General features: G+C 56.8%; 1 protein-coding gene across 4 annotated transcripts in view; it reads left to right on the plus strand.

Annotated features, from left to right (window-relative positions):
* Positions 1–19,520, plus strand: part of ZMIZ1 (zinc finger MIZ-type containing 1) — a 151,035-nt gene that overhangs the window by 116,320 nt on the left and 15,195 nt on the right. For 3 of the 4 annotated variants that reach the window (XM_055537392.1, XM_055537385.1, XM_055537401.1), the window contains 9 exons: positions 8,750–8,864; positions 9,879–10,096; positions 10,899–11,097; positions 12,039–12,329; positions 15,001–15,183; positions 16,140–16,217; positions 16,908–17,082; positions 17,577–17,718; positions 19,225–19,435. In XM_055537392.1, coding sequence (XP_055393367.1) covers positions 8,750–8,864; positions 9,879–10,096; positions 10,899–11,097; positions 12,039–12,329; positions 15,001–15,183; positions 16,140–16,217; positions 16,908–17,082; positions 17,577–17,718; positions 19,225–19,435 — 1,612 coding nt within the window. The remainder of the gene's footprint in view (positions 1–8,749; positions 8,865–9,878; positions 10,097–10,898; positions 11,098–12,038; positions 12,330–15,000; positions 15,184–16,139; positions 16,218–16,907; positions 17,083–17,576; positions 17,719–19,224; positions 19,436–19,520) is intronic. The other variant, XM_055537375.1, reaches the window with a different exon arrangement.

Raw genomic sequence — 19,520 nt, forward strand, 5'->3', positions numbered from 1 at the left:
TCTGAGAGAAGGAAGAGCTCTGCCTGCGGGTAGACTTGCTAAGTGTTGATGAATAGCAGCACAGGAAGGCAATGGGCGTTCTGGGCAATATCCTTCACTCCAGTGGCAGAACTGGGAGGGAAACCCCAGAGTGGGACAGCGACTTCCCCAAGAATGCACAGCCAGGAAGGAGCAGGGCAGTGAACCACACACAGCGCTCTGCCCTTCACCCTCCTCCCCGCTGGCCATTCAAGACCAGTGACATGGTTTCTAGTCATTAACCTGATCCTGATCCACACCTCGCCCCATTTCCCAATTTATAGTGGGGCAGTTGAGACCAGAAAGAAGTGTCATCTGTTGAACAAGGTCCAACCCATGTCCCTTCAGGCTGGAGCTGTTCTGAGGGCACGCTGTGGCCCGTGACTGGAGAGTGGCTGCTCTCTGCCTATAACTTCGTGAATTTCCTCCAGGTGGTGAGTCTCTCATTTTTAGAGAAACTCCACTGGGGTGCCTCACCTTCTAAGTCCCTCCTGAAATTTCCCAAACGAGAAGGAAAGGAAGTGGAAGAGAAAGTCAGGTACTCTCACAGTAGGAAACTCTATGCCTGCCCTCCTCCACAGCTGTGTCAGGTGACTTAGAGGGAGGAAGCTCCTTTCTGCCTTTCATTAAGGAAACTTTGGGTGGGGGTGAGCTTAGGGACCCTGCGTGTTCATGATTTGGTACTTGGAGGTGTGTGGCTGTTCCAAGACTCAGGATCCTTGTCTGAATTCTCTGAGGACAAGCAAACAGGAAAGGGTGAGAGAGCCAAGATGCTCGAAGTCCCAGGCTGTTGGGTGGGGAGGCTGTGCCTGTTGTGTATCTGTAGTTCAGGCATCACGGTCACACCCATTACAGGCCATGGAGATCGGCACTGCAGCGTCACTCTGTGAGTCGGAGCCTGTGCCTCCGACCTCTGGAACCAGCTTCTGAGCATGTCGGCAGTTGGGAGGAACCCTGGGTACCCACATGTCTGGCTGGAGCTCAGTGGTTTGTGGAGCACTATGGGTTCGTCCCTGTCTGGTCCTGACTGCTGAGCTGTCGACCGGCTGTCCTTCCACTTTCCAGACGCCCACAGACTGCTGCATAGAAGGGACCCGGGAAAGGTCAGTCCAGGGCAGCTGGGGCCTCAGGCCTGAGGGGCCAGGCAGCAGGATCCCTTAATAGTCCCTGCGGTGACCCAGACTTGATGCCTACAAAGATTTCTGCCTTCTTCCAGAATTTTCATGAGTGACTCAAAAAGCCATTGTGATTAACACCTTGTCCTTATGCAAATCAGTGTCGTGAAGGTGATTGAAAGCCTAATAAATCTTGTTTACACTCTTAATGTGATTACAATCAAAGTCCACCAGAGCTGGGGAAGCCTCCAAGACCAAGGGGTGCCACCCTTCCTTTTCCAGGTGAGGGGTTTGCAGCTCCCAGAGGGGTTTCCTGAGAGGCGCCTTGGGGCTCCCCTTGGGCCCTGGGCAGGCCCAGGGCTGCTGTCTGTGCAACAGGTGGCATACACGCCCTGGAGCCAAGCTGCTGGGCCTCTAGTTTCAGCCCTGCTGTCTCCTAGGTGGGTCACTTTGGGCTGTTCTGTAACCTCTCTCTCTGCCTCAGTTTCCTCATGTGTAAAAATGGAACAAGCTGCTGGGCCTCTAGTTTCAGCCCTGCTGTCTCCTAGGTGGGTCACTTTGGGCTGTTCTGTAACCTCTCTCTCTGCCTCAGTTTCCTCATGTGTAAAAATGGAACAACCGCTGCACAGGACTTAACAACACACTTGTCACCATGCCTGGGCATAGGTCACTCCACGGACTAGTCATTATTCTCTGAACCCTCAGCCGGGTGCCACCAGACTCAAATGTCCTCATTCACGGCCAGCTAACAAAGAAGGGATCTAGTAAAGCTGACCCCCGGTGCTTGTCTTTCCTTGGTACCATCACACCGCCTTCACCACTTTCATTTTTAGCTCTTTTTTTGCACAGCCACACCGAAAGCTCAGTTTGTTATAGACCCCCTCTTACCCCCAGGAAAAAAGAAGCAATGAAAGGGAGGTTGGAGGATCTATAAATCCTGCTCCATCAGTTCCAGATTGCCAAGATGCAAGGATCTTTTCCTTTCCTCCTTCCTCTGGAAAAAATTTAAAACCCTCTAATACGCAGTTAGCTGCACAAGTTCCTCTCCTAGTTTCACCGCAGGGAGGGAAGGAAGCGGTCCCCAGTAATTGTGATGATGGAAAGCGCTGTTAATGGTCCCCCTAAATTAAAGAGGGTGGGAGCTTCAGCTCCTCACTGGCTTGGTGTTTCATTAGTGGTAACGCTACAGCCTTTCGCAGAGATGGGACTGATATAGCCAGATCAGGGAAATTAATTAGGGTCTGACAATACCCTTAATAGGAATTTGTTATTTCCCCCAAATAAAGTGGCTGTTAGAAGTGCAAGGGAAGAAATAACTCAGCCCTCCCTTCTTCTTCCCTCCTTGAATGTCTGTATAGATACTTTCACAGGAGGTGCCCAAGAACTGACAGTCATAGCTCCCTCTTTTCTCATTTTCTCAAATTTAGCAAACATTGGTCAGTGCCCATGGGGCTGGCAAACAAACAGATAAACTGTCTGCTGTGACTGCAGTGTGAAGAGCTCCTTGTAAAATAAAAAAAATAAAAAAAAAAGTGCTAAAGGAATAGAGGAAAATGCCGTTGGTGTTCTGCATTGGAGAGTCACAGAAGGGAATATCCAGGCTGGGCTTCAAAGTATAGATAGGGGTTTGCTAGATCGAGAAAGGCAGAGGCACCCTGAGGAAGGCCTTGGAGGCTTGGAACACAGGTTCAGCAGGCAGGAATGATAATAACACCCCCTCCCATTGATAGCCTATTTGCAAAACTTCTAAGTCCCATCATTGTATCATCAAATACATACGAGTACTTTGATCCCATTTGAGCTGGAGAAATGGAGAGAAAGGTCTAGGTACCGCTGAGCAGCGACTGACTGCGAGGCACTGGGCTAAACGTTACCTGTATTTGCATGTTTCATCCTAAGAGAGTATTAGTCCCACTTTACAGATGAGAACATTGAGGCTGACTTAAGTAATATTTCTCAGGTCACAGGAATCATCAGTGGTCAATCATAGTCAAGGTTTGACCTCCAAGAATCTTAAGCTCAGAGCCTAGATAGTTAACCACTGGGCTGAGAGGCCTCCCTCTGCCATTTGAACATTAGCTAAAAAAAGTTTAGTCAGAGCCCTTGAATATCTGCCAATACACTCAGTCCAGGCCAAAGCTAGTGATGTGATGTATTGAAGTGTTTTTTCCTGGGACACTGTTTGGGTTTCGTCTGCAGCCAGTCTTCGAAGCATAACTTTATGTCCCCTGTATGCCCTCACTGGGTGGCTTCTGAAAGACAACTTCCCCAGGAATTTTTGGGAAGCTCTGCCCCTTCTTGGAGTTCTCATGGACTTCTGGATCGCCTTGGTAATGTGTGCTTGCTTGCATCATTGCCATCTTTGTAAAGGGAAGTGCCACCTTACCGGACTCTGAGCCCCCTGTTGGTGTTCAGCTGTTAAATCGGATCCGACTCTTTGCCACCAATGGACTGTAGCACCCCAGGCTTCCCTGTCCTTCACTATCTCCCAGAGTTTGCTCAATCTCACATCCATCGAGTCAGAGATGCCATCCAACCATCTCATCCTCTGTCGTCCCCTTTTCCTCCTGCCTTCAATCTTTCCCAGCATCAGGGTCTTTTCCAATGAGTCAGTTCTTTGCATCAGGTAGCCAAAGTATTGAAGCTTCAGCATCAGTCTTTCCAATGAATATTCAGGGTTGATTTCCTTTAGCATTGGCCAGACCCACTGTCCGCCTTGCCCTCAATTGGCCCTGTGAGACTGGGAGCCTCAGATCCTATGAGAGGCATCTGCTGAGCCCACTTCAAGGGATCACATGAGTTCTTGGGTGAAAGTCCCTTCACACAGTTCCTTGCATGTAAAAGCCTCTCAGTGAATCATAGTAACGATACTAGCAGCCAGTGGTTTCAGGCTGCAGGAGGTGTGCTGGGCCTTGCCTTACCCATGTGAGCTCACTAAATCCTCATGACTGCCTCTGAGAGAGGGGCTATTCTTATCCCTGGGCGTGGTGAGGGGTGGCCTCAGTGGACATGGAGGCATCGTGAGAGGGTAGCCACTTCATTAGCTTTCCTCTGTCCCCCTCCCTGGAGGGTAGGGTCTCTCCCTTCCTGAGTGGCAGTGCCCATGGGGTCACAAGCGCACTGTAGGTGGTCAGCAATCGGGCTGAATGAGAGAATGCATTCATTCATCCTCAGACATCGCTCTGGGGGCTGGCACAGAGGGGTGGTGTTTCTCTTTGGCATTTTGGTTAGTAGAGGCTTCCTGAGCCCTGCAGGTGTGTGAAGACACCATGCCAGGTGCAGGTAGCCAGAGAACTCAGGGCTCCTGGGGCAGAAGGAAAAGGACAGGGAGGTACTCGGGCCCCAAGAATATGAGGAGCAAGTGGAGCTCAGGTCAGTGGATGTGGCGAGGGCTTCCTGCTAGAGGCGGACTTTGGAGGAAGAGACTAAAGGTGAGTGACATGTTTCAAGGTAAGGATGGAGCATCCCAGGCCTACATTTGGAGGCCCAGGGGTAGGGGAGTGGCTGCCCTGGGTCGGGAGTTGCTTGGCAGGTAGAACGCTGCTGAGGTTGCTAGGGGTTGTGGCGTTGGTGCCTCTGCAGGTGGGGCAGGTTTGGCTGGTCAGGACTGTGGCTTGTGGCCTGAGACCAGGCCATGCCGGATTGGAGGTGTGCAGAGCTGGGCAGGACTATTCAGAGCAGGTTCTCAGATCCCAGCAGGAGGAGAGCAGTGGCTCTCGTGGGTGGCCCTGAAATGCCAGGGACCTCCGACCCGGGCTGAGCACGCATGCTGGTGAAATAGTGCTTGTGGAGGAGGGACACAGCCTCAGGGCACCCCCAGACCCCTTGACCTCCTCTTCATTACCTGAGCCCCTCCCACCCTGGTTGGACCCAGGAGCCTGGCTTGTCCTTCATGCTGGGGCCCCGGGAGCCAAGCGGGCCTCCTCCCCTCCCCCGATGGCAGTGTCTGAGTCTGGGCAGAGGCGTCGGCAGGGCTGACTGCCACCATGGGCCTGTGGGGGCGAGCAGCTCCCCCGCGCCAGCGGGCGCCGTCTCCCCAGGAGATGAGTCACAGCCCTGTCGGTGCGCCTGCCACTTCTGCTTCTGCAGCAGGTGCGAGTGGGGGCGAGCAAGTCCCCGAGACCACCCCTGCATGCGGGTGCCCGTCTCCTCCTCCACGCACGCACATGCCAGCGGGGCCGCTCTGTGTGCACACACACATACATGTCCCCCACACACACTGAGTCTGCATCTGGGCTCTGGGGTGAACCCTCCAGCCAGACGGTGGGATGCCCACTTTGGGAACCTGGGTTAAGTTTGCTTCTCACTAAGCCTGGGGTGGAAGGGACAAAACAGGAAGGAGCCGGTCTCCGCCCACAAGGCCCACCCACAAGCTGCAGGGCAGTTGGGAGCTTGTTCACAGGCCTGTATCCCGCTGAGCCGGGGCCTCCCCGCCTGAGGTGGTGAGGCAGCAGCTTGTGGCTCGTGGGGAGCTCCCAGGGGCCCTGCTTCCTGACTGCCGGGTAAGAACCTCGGCCACAAGCAGATTCAGCCTGGAGGGCTGGTGGGAGTTTGTGGGGCAGGAATTCTAGGGAGAGAGGACGGACTTCGGCCTGGGCTCTGCTCCGTTTAGTTTAGTCCAGGGTTTAGTCCAGGTGCATGTAGGGCAAGGGCTCCACAGGAGGGAGGGTGTCCAGGGGTCTCCTTTGTTGTTTAAAACTGTAGCCTGTGTGGCCTCCCTGTGAGACTGGAACGGCAGCCCTGGGACTGGGTGCTACTCTGGGGTCCCCAGCGACCTCCTGGGAGGGCAGGGCTGCTTCCAGCCCAGCTGTGCCGAGGAGCAGGCTCTGCTTGTTCTCCTGTGCTTCTCCATCCTGCCCAGGCCCCAGGCCCCCCAGCAGCACCCCCAGGTGTAGAGAGTGTGAGCTGTCAGTCACCTTTGGCCTGTGCATCTGGGCCTCACTTCCTTTCCACTGACCCACATCACATCTGGGCTGCAGAGGGAGAAGGCAGGCAGACGGACTGGTTCCCTGAGGAGAGCTCCTCACCCCCCAGTTCTAGGCCCACTGTTTTCCTCCCAGAAATCATGAGTAATGCTGAAGTCACTCAGTGTCACTTTCCAGTTAAGAAAGACTTTTTGTTTGCAGTCTCCTCTTAGAGCCACATCATCAGACTTAGGCCACGGAGGCCTGTGTTTGGACTTACCTGCCTGAGACCAGCGGGCTCCCAAGTGGTGCTAGGGGTAAAGAACCCGCCTGCTAATGCAGGAGACATAAGAGGCTGACTTCGATCCCTGGGTCAGAAAGATTCCCTGGAGGAGGGCATGGCAACCCACTCTAGTAATCTTGTCTGGAGAATCCCATGGACAGAGGAGCCTGGAGGACTGTGGCCCCCAGGGTCGCAGAGTCAGACATGACAGAAGCAAGTTAGCACGCACACCTGAGACTCTCAGCAATGCGCAGATTTACCCCATGATGCAGGGTGCGTGTGTGCTCATGTGTAACACCAGGAAGTCAGTTCGAAGGGTGATATTCCTCCTTACTCTGTGCTCACACTGGATAGCTTCCTATTTTATTCCCTCCGTTTTCCCCCTCATGCTGGTTCAATGTCACACCACACTTCATGTGTCATGACCTGCAGTTTGAAGACCGAATAGAATGGGAGTGGGGGTAGGTGTTCTTACGCCCATTTAACAGATGAGGAGACTGAGTACAGGCAGCCTTGGAAGTTCGCACTGGGTCCCCGAGCCAGGGAGGGGCAGGACTTGTACCCAGGGTACCAAAAAAAACAGGCGAGAGTGAGAGGAAAAGGGAACAGGGGCGGAGTTGCTGTTCCCCAGGAGGTCAGGGCAGCAATTCCAGTGAGGTGACTTCTGAACAGAGACAGGAAGGAAGCCAGGGGCAAGGGAGGAGCAAGCATGGGCAGTCAGTGGCACCTCCCTTCAGTCTGACCTGACTTGACCAACGTGACCGAGGGCCCTGCCCGGCAAGGAGCAGTACACGAGGCTCAGACCCCCCACTTCCTCAAACCCGGGGCCCCCTGCCCCTCTGTCCTGCAGGCCTGCGCCTTTTCCTGGACGTCTGACCTCCAGGGCCTAAGCTGGCTGCTCTGCTGGGGTTCAGGTGTCTCCAGGCGTGAGTGAGCGCGTTGGTCTTCTGCTGACTTCCTGTGGTGAAGGTGCAAGTCAGAGGCGTGAGGTGCTTTCCAAGCAAGCCACGCTCCTCCAGAGCCTGCTTCCCCTGCTGCCTTGCCGACCTCAGCCTGGTCGGAATGCCGTGGGCAGAGGTGGTAGCACAGACGTGGGTGCTCGGTGCTTCTTCTCTTTCTGGGGCTGCTTCTGGGATTTTCTCCCTCTGAGAGGTGCTAGAAAAGTCAGCGAAGGACAGGCTGCAGGGGACAGGCTGCCCCAGCCCAGCACTCCCGGGGACTTGGACCCTGGTGGGTCCTCTGTGCTGTTACCTCGCCGGCTCCTTCTCTAGCTTGTGCCCCGGCTCCCCTCCCTGGGGTCTGCTGGACCTCACTCTCCATCTGTGCCATGGCAACTAATAGAAAGCTATTACTGAGCACTGCTGATGTGATGGGCCGGGCATGGGGTCTTGCTTCTGATGACTGGGGCCTCCTGGGGAGATGTCATTGAACAAGGTGGGTACTGCTGGTACTAGAGAGGAGACTGGGGAGGTGGGGGAGTGGCTGGGGTGGGGGTCGGCTCCTGGAGAAGTGAGAGCCAAGGTGGCAAGCAGGGTACGGTGGGATTAGTCAGTGGGGTAAACTGTTCTGCAGTGTGAGTGGGGACTTTGTGAACACTGGAACCACTGAAGGTCTTTGATTGTGTCTCAGGTGTCAGAGGGAGATTAGTTTGGTGGGACGTGCATGAGAGTTTGGGTGGGAGCAAGGGAGGAAGCACAGCAGGGAGGCCAGTACCTGTCATCTGGGAAGAAAAAGCGACTTGAGGACCCTCCTTCCAAAGGCAAGTCAGCTGAGCAGGGCGGCCAACTCACCATGAGGGCTTAGGAGGAGGGAAGAGCCAAGACTCAGACCGGGACCCTGCTGACCTTTTCTGAGAAGTGCAAGTTAGCTGCTCAGTCATGTCCGACTCTTTGCGACCCCATGGATTGTAGCCTGCCAGGCTCCTCTGTCCATGGGATTTCCCAGGCAAAAATACTGGAGTGGGTTGCCATTTCCTCCCCTAGAGAATCTTCCTGACCCAGGGATCAAACCTGGGTCTCCTGCGTTGCAGGCAGATTCTTTATCATCTGAGCCACCAGGGAAGCCCTTTCTGAGAAGGGATGGGTAGTTTTGAGGGGAAGTTGGTGCCAAGGAACCAGGGCTTTTTCTGGAGAACTTCTTAGAGCAGCTTGTGGTCGAAGGCAAGGCTTAAACTGAGCTGCAGGTCCCTTCTTCCATAGCATAACCTGTGGACTTGGTCTCACAGGAGACAGCCAGCCAGGGGGTGGTACCTCCGCAGTGATGCCGGGAGAGCTGGTCACTGTTACACAACAGGCCACCGTGCCAGGCTCAGGGGGTCCAGAATGGAGAGTGGCCAGGAGCCACAGAGCATGGTGGGGTGATGGGGCCTGCCTCCCTCTGAGCCTGTGTCTGCAACACCCCTGAGGCCCCTCCTCTGTCTCTCTCTGCAGTGATGGGTCATTCCCCTATGACTCTGTCCCTTGGCAGCAGAACACCAACCAGCCTCCCGGCTCCCTCTCCGTGGTCACCACGGTTTGGGGAGTGACCAACACATCCCAGAGCCAGGTAAGAGCTTGTCATCCCCCCCAGCCACAGCCCCTTCCAGGCGGGACCATCCATCATGGTCACCTTGCCATGCTAGCCCTGCTGGCTCTCCCAGGCTCTTCCCCTGCTGGAAAGACTGGCTGTCAGGGCACACCTAGCTGTGGACATGCCTCTGCCCAGGATGGGCCCACACCTGCCCCCGGAGGATGGCACCTGGCCCTGCGCACTGCCCCAGCTCTAGGGCCTTGCTGGGGCAATGGCTTTCACCCGACAGAGAGCAAAGGGTTCTTTCCTGGCTCACATTTACTTAGATTGGATTAACAGGAGAACTTCCTGGAGGTTATTGACCTTAGGGTCCCAACACCTGGAGTCTTTGACCCTAGATGGCCTGGGTTAGATTTCAGTGAAAGATTGAGCCTAAAACTTGTGACAGACTCCACCCCACATCCCTCATCTGCCGTGCCTCCCGCTTTTGTTCCTTCCTCTTTCCTCCACGGCTTCCTTCCCGCCGCCTGGCCACGTGAATGGCTTAGGGCCACTTGCCACCCTATAGAGAACCAGCGCCCTTTATCTGCAGTCTTGGGCCACAGGGAGCCCCTCGGCCAGGGCCCTGCCACCCTCCAGAGCTAGAGGGTTGGGCTTCCCCTGGCCCTCACAGAGCAGCAGTGCAGGGCTTCCGTGGGGCCTGACCCTTGGGCATCCAGGCTGCTTTGTAGGACGGGAAGACTGGGAAGTCCAGGCCTTTCCCACCTGCAGCATGTGCAGGACAGCCTCACCTTGTTCCATGCTGGGCTGACGTTCTTATCTACAAAGCCCGCTTCTGGGCTGGGTTACCCGCTTCTAATACTGTGTACTGTGCCAGCAGTTCATGCCCAGAGGAAATTGAAAAGCCCCCTGCCCTTTTCCTCCTCCTCCTCTTTCTCTGTTGTCCTCCCTGTGTTTTGATGCTTCCCCCACCCCCTGCCATTTCTCCTGTTCCCTCCCTACACCGCTTGGGGTACCCACGTGGGTGACATCCGCTCTCTCTGCCCACAGGTCCTTGGGAACCCTATGGCCAATGCCAACAACCCCATGAATCCAGGCGGCAACCCCATGGCGTCGGGCATGACCACCAGCAACCCCGGCCTCAACTCCCCACAGTTTGCTGGGCAGCAGCAGCAGTTCTCGGCCAAGGCCGGCCCCACTCAGCCCTACATCCAGCAGAGCATGTACGGCCGGCCCAACTACCCCGGCAGCGGGGGCTTCGGGGCCAGGTGAGCAGGGCCGGCCTGCAGGTCCCATGAGGCGCAGCTGGGTGGCGTTCTGAGGGCCGTCAGCCCTTGGGGTTGAAGGACAACCTTCTCATTCCTCCTGATGACGCTGCTCTGCGTCGCACCTTTACAAGTTGGGAGACACCAAGAGAGCTGGGGTGCAGGAGGGTCCGCTTTGCCATGCTGCTTGTGGAGGCGGAAGTGTGCAGGGACTGGAGTCCCGCGGCTCAGGAGTAAGGGAGGGAGACGGCAAGGAACCCCAGGAAGGCACTCCAGGGACGTGGGGTGGGGCAGAGGCGCCCTATTCCTCCCCTCACTGTCCATCCTGCCCTGTCCAGGACTGCCCTGTGGACTCGCCCCTCCCAGGTCCCCAGGGCTGACTGCAGCCCTTTCAGGTGCAGTGGGGCCTCCTGGTGAAACATAGCTGCATCCCCATCCTGCCACACCTGCTGGGGGCCATGGGCCAGTGGCTCAGGTTCTCTGAGACTCGGTGTCCTCCTCCAGGAAATGGGCTCACTGTGGTGGCCGAGAGTGCCATGACCTAGGGTGTAGGAGCCAGCACCCACTAGGACCTAGAGGGGGCTCCAGGAAGACAGCAGCTTGGTGGTTGCCAAGTGGCTGAGGGACTGACAACCCACAGGAGGCCCCTGGCCCCGCTGGGCTGTGAGTCTAGACCTCCCTGCTCCATGAGCTGTGGGCAGGAGGGCCTGGAATGCCCGACCTCTCTCCCCCCACCCAAGGCTAGTCGTGGGTTCATCTTTAGGCTCAGGCAACATCTAACTCACCCTTCTTTTCTCCCTCACAGTTACCCTGGGGGTCCAAATGCCCCTGCAGGCATGGGTGTCCCTCCACACACCAGGCCACCCGCTGACTTCACTCAGCCGGCAGCTGCCGCTGCAGCAGCCGCAGTGGCGGCAGCCGCGGCCACGGCCACGGCCACGGCCACGGCCACCGTGGCAGCCTTGCAAGAAACACAGAATAAGGATATAAACCAGTACGGACCGGTAAGGGCCACACTAGTCCTGGTCCACTCAGCAGACGGCCCCGGGGATCGGAGTCGGGCTGTCCGTGTCTGTGTGCTGGGAGGAGCGGATGGTGTCAGGGCGCATTTAAGTTTTCCTAGAAGCACAGGGAGGGGTTATGTGTTGAGGTGTGGGTGTGTCAGTGTGAATGAGTGTGGTGGGGGTGTTTGGGAGCTTGGGTTGGTTTCGCGTGTTACCTGTATGTCTCTGTACGGGGAAAGATGCTCCATATTGCAGTCTGGCCCCCACTTCACCCAAGAGCAGGCTGTGTCTAAAGCAGCCTTGATGCATCTGTGCCCTGATGTCCTCTGAAGACCGGGGCTCCGCTCGTTGTCCCGTTTGTGGATTTTGCCCAGGTCCCAGCTCTGACCTTCAGAAGGATGGGATGGGGTGTGAGGAGACGGGGAGCCCTCGCAGAAATGCAGGATGGGTGTGGAGGTTGGGGATTTAAGTTTGAGGACAGCAGGGCAGGTGGGCAGAGATAGGCAGAGCTGAGTCCACCTCAGACTTGATGGATAGAGGGTGTGTATCTATTGGCTGAGAAACAAGTGCGGGGCCAGAGCTTCCAGGAAAGGGGCTCTTGCCTCCATCCTCATCCACCTCCATCCTCCCATGCCCCTCCCCACCCCGGCACCCCCTTCCCCGTTCCCTGCCTGCCTCCCTGGAAATGCCGCCTGTGCATTGGAGTGACTGCGCCCCACCCTTTAACCCCCCTCGGGCTGCATCTTCCCTGTGCGGCCTGCAGAGGGCAGCCGTGAGCCCAGGCGGCCGGTGGTCCTTTGGAGCCTGGTCTCCAGCTGCAGCCACACAGGAAAGAGCCCCAGCTCCAGTCCTGAGCCCCCACTTCCCCCACCCCTCCTTCCCTGCACTTTCAATGCATGTGGCATTTTATTCTTTTTTTTTTTCTTCTTCTCCCGTTGAAGGTCTGTTCCTCTTTCCAGATGGGTCCCACCCAGGCGTATAACAGCCAATTCATGAACCAGCCCGGGCCTCGGGGGCCTGCCTCCATGGGGGGCAGCATGAACCCCGCAAGCATGGCGGCTGGCATGACACCCTCGGGGATGAGCGGCCCTCCCATGGGCATGAACCAGCCCCGGCCACCCGGCATCAACCCCTTTGGCACACACGGGCAGCGGATGCCCCAGCAGACGTACCCAGGCCCCCGGCCCCAGTCCCTTCCCATTCAGAGCATAAAGAGGCCATACCCTGGAGAGGTGAGTTTGACAGCAGGCAGACGGCGGGCAGGGTGGGTAGCGGGGAGGACCTGCGACTTGAAGACACGGGTGCTGTGGGCAGTATCTTGCAAAGGGCGTGGACTGACCCTCAGGAAGCCTGAACCAAAAGGCAGAGTGTTAGGAGCCGGGTGCGTCTGAGGTCAAGGTCAGCACTGGCATGTCCCATCGAGAAGACCTTGAGCAAGCCACGTCTTCTCCTGGAATCGCCATTTATTTCTTTCATGACCATCCAGCCCATGTCATGGGGCTGCCTGGAAGTCTTGAATGAGGGGATGTACCTGCAGCTCCTGGCCCTGGGGCTGGCATGAGCAGGCACTTAGCAAGCAGTGAGCGCCCTTAGGACTCTCTTCTGTCTTAGTGCAGACACTAGCTGGGCGACTTAGGCTAAGGAACTAAGATCTTGGGTCCACATTCCTCACACCCACGTGAGGGCATCTCACCCGAGAGAGAGAGGAGACAAAGCCCTGTGGTGATCTGAAGGCCCTGCACCTCAGAGAAGTGACTGGAAGGCAGGCAGCATGTTCCTGGGGCTCTGCCAGGGGCGAGGCTGCCTATCAGGCTATCCGGCCCGCTCAGCCACAGGACTGGGGAAGACCAAGGGAAGCAAACCCACACCTCCTGTCCTCCAGGAGCCAGAACTTCAGCCAGAAGGATGAGGTCTAAGCTGGAAGCCACAAAGGAATGATGCACGATGGGGTGTTTCGAACTCAGTGTGAGGTCTGAAGAAGAACTTCCTGGAGCGGGCATCACAGGGCCTTCAGAGAGCACTCAGAAAATAGGTTGGCAGTGAGTGGCCTATGTGGGTACCTAGGTAAAGGTTTAGTTCACCTGCAGAAGACACAGAGATGCTTCTCGGGAGGCCCACCTTGATTCCTCACCTGGATAGAGCCCATCCCAAGCATCTCCCAGTGTCTGCTTGCACACCTCCTCAGGTTGGCTCCTCCCCCTCTCAGAACTGTGCCTCCTGCTTGGGCTTACTGTGCGGTTAGAGCCCAAAGACCTCGAGTTCATCGAAGGTCTGTGTGCTTCCCCTCGGCATCCACCGCTCCCTTGGGCTAGAAGATGGCTTGGCCACTGATGGAGGTGCCCTGGGTCCAAGACAGGAGAGGTCAGGGTCAAACAAGGTCAAGCCCAGACCTCCTCCAGGGTGGCCCCAGCTCAGGGAGAAGCCGGAGAAGGAAGGCAGCTCCTTCTTCCTGAGGGCCTGGCTATCCTTAGGGATGGGAGGGGCCCTTGACCTGTGCACCTCACTCCCATGCAGTCCCCATATGAGTTCAGGGCCTTCTCAGCCCCCTCTGTGCTCAGAAGCCCAGCGTCCCCACTGGCTGGGCTGGGAGTGCATCTGTAGGTCCAGCCTCGGGACTGAGGGCACCCAAGGAGGTGACCCCAGAAGAGGCAGCAGAATTCCCAGCATCAGCCTGGTGTCAGCCCTGCTCCTGTACATTGTTGGCTCCCCACCTCTTGCCTGCCACAGCAGGGCACACCAAAGGCTCTCTATCTTTACTAAGTCATCTCCTGTGAACTGCTGATGCTACCCAGCTACAGAGTTTCTGACACTGGGCTGTGACACCAGGGGCCACAGCCTACACAGCTTTAGCCTGTCTGGGAATCTCTAAGTATGTACACTCTCATAGAACCTCTCAGGCTGTTGGAACCCTGGGGCAGGGGCTGGGGGCAGTCCCCTGGTCCCGCACAGGACTCTGCTGGTGGACGGTCTCAGCTTCCAGTTCCTGTCCTGCAGTGATGTGACAGAAATCCCACCATAACACAGAGCAGCTGCTGCATGGCAGTAATGAGAGCTGCACCGAGTTCTTTACTGCTGATACAAAGCTGGCTCTCCTCCGCCGCTTACTCTCTGCCCTTCTTTCATGTATTGAGCAAGTATTAATTGCTGGCCTATTCGCTGCCAGACACTGGGACATAGCCATCTCCTGCACCTCTGAGCCGAGAGGGCAAGAGAGACAGCAGATAGACAAGGAGTTTCAACAGACAGGGAAGCAGCACCAACTCTGCAGGATAGAATGATGTGGGGTGCCCCAGGGTCACCTGATCTTACGAATGAGGAGGCAACTGGAGGGTGGGGAGTGGCTCTCCCAGGACAGTGATCCTGCCCCTCCCAGGAACGGTTGCCTTCCCCACGAGGGGTTGTCTTGTCCCTTCACCAGCCTGGTTCTCCCAACCTCTGCATGGATGACCCAGAACTCAACATCAGTGTGTTCTACTCAGTGTGGGGTAGGGGGACAGAGCCTCCCAGATTCAGGGACTCACCTTTGCAGATCTGCCTCCTGTTGTCTGTCACAAACCAAGCACCAGGAGAAACCCAAAGGGGGCTTCAGAATCAAGTGCCCTACTGATGGTGTGAACAAGAGGCTCTGGAAGTACCCAGGGCCGTGGGGCTTCCAGAAAGACAGCTTCTAGGGGAGGTGGCCCTTGAGAAGACAGGCCAGCTGTTACGTCCCTGCATGTCAGAGCAGAAAGGGGCCCCAGGCATTATCTGGTTGAGCTGTTCCTCTTTGCAGGCGGGGTGGATGTTTTGTGGGTGGCAGCCATCAGGGGCAGAGGAGAGGAGAGGAGGCAGTCCCAGCATCGGTGGGCAGCTTGGCTTCCAGACACTGATGAACTTTCCCTGCTCCTTTCTCTGCCACCACAGCCTAACTATGGAAACCAGCAATATGGACCAAACAGCCAGTTCCCCACCCAGCCAGGCCAGTACCCTACCCCCAACCCCCCGCGGCCGCTCACGTCTCCCAACTACCCCGGGCAGCGGATGCCCAGCCAGCCGAGCACTGGGCAGTACCCGCCCCCCACGGTCAACATGGGGCAGTATTATAAGGTGAGTCCCACTGCCCCACAGGCCCCTTCCCTCCTCACCAGCTCAGCTCCCTTCCGCCGCCTGCATCATCCTGGCCCTGGGCACCCCCTGAGGTCACCAGGGGGCAGGCAGAGATTTCTGGATGTGACCTCGTATGCTCCGAGCTATGCATGTGGTGACCAAAATGACAGACTGGCTTTTCTTGGTTCCTGTTCTCACGGGGCTCAGACGATGGTTTTCCTTCTTCTTTTACTATTTATAGTGCATGTAAGATAATAACAGTGAAGGAAATATATTTTTTTTTTAAGAAAAAGCACCCGCTCAAATGTATTTACGTTTGATTATTCTATGCACATGGGCACCAACAATGTTATATGGTTCTTATTACGGTTGTAATTTTGAACCTGTTTCTGTCACTTGACACTGTGTGTTACTTATTGCTATAGTCCCAGTCATTGTCAGTTTTAATGGCTGCCTAACATTCTACTGAGAACCATACAGCATTTTATCCTTTCTGTTGGGCGTGTGGGGTTTTTTCTGTGGTTTCACTTTTGAAATAGTACTATAATATTTTCATGCATGTAACTCTTTCCTTCTTTGGGATTACTGTAAAGTACATTCTCAGGAGCGAGGAAGACTCTGGAAATAATTTACACCTATTTGCTCATGAATCATGCCATCTTACATGACCACCCACCACTTGGCTTACGCGGGCTTACTATTTTTACCCCAACTTCAGCACATTAGGTGTTGCTATTTCTATAAACTCGCTAAATTGGTAGCGATGGGTAGAGAGAGGCCAAACATTGACCACAGCAGTGAGCTGCTCTGCCCCCACCCTGCCCCCCACCCCAGCACTGGGTGGGCCTCTTCACCATCCGCTGTCCTTCTGGAAGATTTTCATTTCAGGAGGGAGAGAGGGTTTCTGGTAGATTTTCTGCCTTCCATTCATGGCTTTGTTTATCTTGCTTTACCAGCCAGAGCAGTTTAATGGACAAAATAACACCTTCTCTGGAAGCAGCTACAGCAACTACAGCCAAGGGAACGTCAATAGGGTACGTTTCAGCCTCCGTCTCGGGAATTATAACCCACATGCACTGTGTTAGAGGGGCCTCACTGTTTCTGCCCCAGTCTTTCTGGATGTTAGTAGGCCCATCTGCTCCAAGCCACAGAGATGCTTGGAGAATCCACAGTTCAGATGGGTGGGATGGGAATGAGTGTGGACCTGGCCAGCCCTGGAAAAAAGCGATGTGGGGACTAAGAGACTAAGGGAAGGGGCTCCTGGAGATGCTTCGCGCCTGACTCCATCTGGGGACCCCACTGTGGTGGGAGAGGGATGAAGGACGTGGCCTACAAAAATGCTGTGGGCAGCAGGAGACCTGGAGCTGTTTCTAGCTTTCTTCTTCTCCCCAGACGATATTAGGCAAGTCCTCCATCACCCTGAGCCTTTGTCCTCACTGGTCAAATGGGCTGGGGACCCTACAGTCTTTCGATGTCATGACCCAAGTGAAGGGTGGTGATACCCTTCTCAGACCCACCTGTCTTCCTATGGGGGCAGGGGCCTGAGTGCGCCCAGAGTGGAGGAAGGGGTTTCCCTGCGGGGCGGGGGGGTGTCTCTCCCCTTGGGGGAGCAAGGGCCGCAGCCCTGGGATGCTAGGGTGGGCGGGGTCTGTGTCCAGAGGCAAGGCCCCTCCTTCCTTATTTCTTAAACCCATAACCTATATGTGGTCTCTCTTTCCTTCCAGCCTCCCAGGCCAGTTCCTGTGGCAAACTACCCCCACTCACCTGTTCCAGGGAACCCCACACCCCCCATGACCCCCGGAAGCAGCATCCCCCCATACCTGTCGCCCAGCCAAGACGTTAAGCCACCCTTCCCGCCTGACATAAAGCCAAATATGAGCGCTCTGCCGCCACCCCCAGGTGAGCGCCCGCCCTCTCCTTCACGTCCTTCCTTCCTCTGTCCAGACACCTCCCCATGCCCCGACCTCCCCTTCCCTCAGAGTACACCAGGAGTCAGGGGACTTGGAAGTCTGGCTGCTGGCCTGTGTGGGCTGGGCGTGTGGAGAGTGGAGGGTGTGAGAGCAGACCTCCTTCCCCCCTGCCTGAGCAGTGGGAGGCTGGGAGGCAAAGTGGCTCTCAGCTGTGCAAAAGGACTGGGAGAAGTCTTCAGGGCTTCCAGGGCAGACAGCAGGTGGGGACAAGAACAGGATACATGGGACTTGGGATGCAGGGATGCTCAGGATGGGGTCCAGTGAACCGGAAGATGCCAGGAGCTGTCTGGTGTGCCCTTAACCACACAGCCCGGCTGCTGTGGCCCTGTTCACACACACACACGCAGGGCATGCAGCCAAGGGCGCATGTCATGTGCCACGGCGGCCAGGGCGATGCGGCTCACCGGCTCCTCCCCTGTGCAGCCAACCACAATGACGAGCTGCGGCTCACGTTCCCCGTGCGGGACGGCGTGGTGCTGGAGCCCTTCCGCCTGGAGCACAACCTGGCCGTCAGCAACCACGTCTTTCACCTGCGGCCCACGGTCCATCAGACGCTGATGTGGAGGTGAGTGTAAGCGTGCGGCACAGCCCACGCCAGGTGGAGGCGGCCTTGAGGCTGACATCTGGGCCCTGGCCTTGCCTGGGAGAGGTGGTAACAGCATCTGTTTGACACCGTCACCTGTTCAGCATCACTGACTGGGCCCTGCTGTGTGCAAGGCCTTGGGGATGTCATGGGAAACCTGCAGGTGCCTAGGAGACAGACAAAGCTGCCTTGGCGTAGGGGCCCAAGTGTAGGGATCAGCTGTCACTCACCCCGGTCCTGAGCAAGTGCTCAAGGACAAATTCCCAGTGGAAACGGTGGCTAGCCGAGACCTAAAGGCTGAGAAGGAGGATATTCCAGCAGGGACTCTAAGCTGGCCCCTGACCGTGGCTCATGTGGCCAGAGCCAGGAATATAGACAGGTGCAGGAGCAGGGCTGGGTCCTTCCTGAACCAGGCAAGCAGCTGGCCACTGGATGGGGCTGCTGCTCAAACATCCAGCACTGGAGTGTCAGGTCTAGAGGCCCCCTGCTAGCCCAGGCTCTGTGTTCTGAGCCTCCTGTACCTGATCTCCTTTGATCTTATGAGCGGGCATTGCTTGCCCCATTGACAGTGAGGAAACTGAGGCCAGAGAAGTGGTTAGCTTGGGTGAGTCCTCACAGGTAGCAAGAAGCAGAACTGGGAGTTGGGCTCGGACCTCTTAGACACCAGAACCCATTGGTGTCCCTTCTCTGCCAGAACTCAGCTGCCCGATGAGCACCTTGAGGGCATGAGATGTGTCTGAGCTGAGTGGCTGCCTGTACACACACACCTGTGTACACACAGCTGTGCACACGCAGCTGGCCCATTGCCTTGATCAGGCTGATCAGGCTGCAGAGAAGGCCTGAGACAGCCAGGGTGAGCGTAAGGGTGTGGGAGCACACTCAGGCAGGAGAGACACCCATGCAGGGGCCTTGGTCACCCACCCCTCCTTACCTGTGTATAGCCTCACCCGAGACCTCCTGTGCCCTGGCTACTGCCCCTGCTCACCTTTCACGCATGTGTGGTCCCTGCTGGGTTTGTGGGGATTCTTTCAGGGCCGTGTCCTTGGGGCCCACCATGGAGAGGAATGGGGGGACTGAACCAGACATGGCCCTGGCCTGGGATGCTTCTTCCACAGGAGCCTAGGACATAATCAGTCTTCCAGCTGGTCTCGTTGAGTTGGTGTCCTTTCTGTCTCTGTCCTTACATGCAGGGGGCTGGGAGACAGTGGCCAGAGCCGTGGGGCTATGGTTAAACAGTGTGTGGGAGTCCTGGGGGAACTGGGATTGTTGGAGTGCGTTTTGATGGGGTTGGGGGGCCTGGGCAGTGGGAATGTCCAGGGTGAGAGAGGAGAGAGGAGGCGGTCGGGGGAGACTTTATGGCTGAAGACGGAGTCCTGGGCGACTTGACGGGGGCTGTGATGAGGCCGAGGTGTGTGGCCCCGCCAGGCATCCTGGAAGCCCCGGGCAGCCCCCTAGCAGAGCCGCCCTGAGCCTCAGCCCCACCCCCAGGTCTGACCTGGAGCTGCAGTTCAAGTGCTACCACCATGAGGACCGGCAGATGAACACCAACTGGCCGGCCTCGGTGCAGGTCAGCGTGAACGCCACGCCCCTCACCATCGAGCGCGGGGACAACAAGACATCCCACAAGCCGTTGCATCTCAAGCACGTGTGCCAGCCAGGCCGCAACACCATCCAGATCACCGTCACCGCCTGCTGCTGCGTGAGTGTGCCGGGGGTGGGGCGTGGGGGACCCTCAGCGCCCCATGGGGTCAGCCATGGCCTGGGGTCCCCCTCCCCACAGCTCC

Source organism: Bubalus kerabau, chromosome 1 (assembly GCF_029407905.1).
Source record: "Bubalus kerabau isolate K-KA32 ecotype Philippines breed swamp buffalo chromosome 1, PCC_UOA_SB_1v2, whole genome shotgun sequence".
Classification (NCBI taxonomy): domain Eukaryota; kingdom Metazoa; phylum Chordata; class Mammalia; order Artiodactyla; family Bovidae; genus Bubalus; species Bubalus kerabau.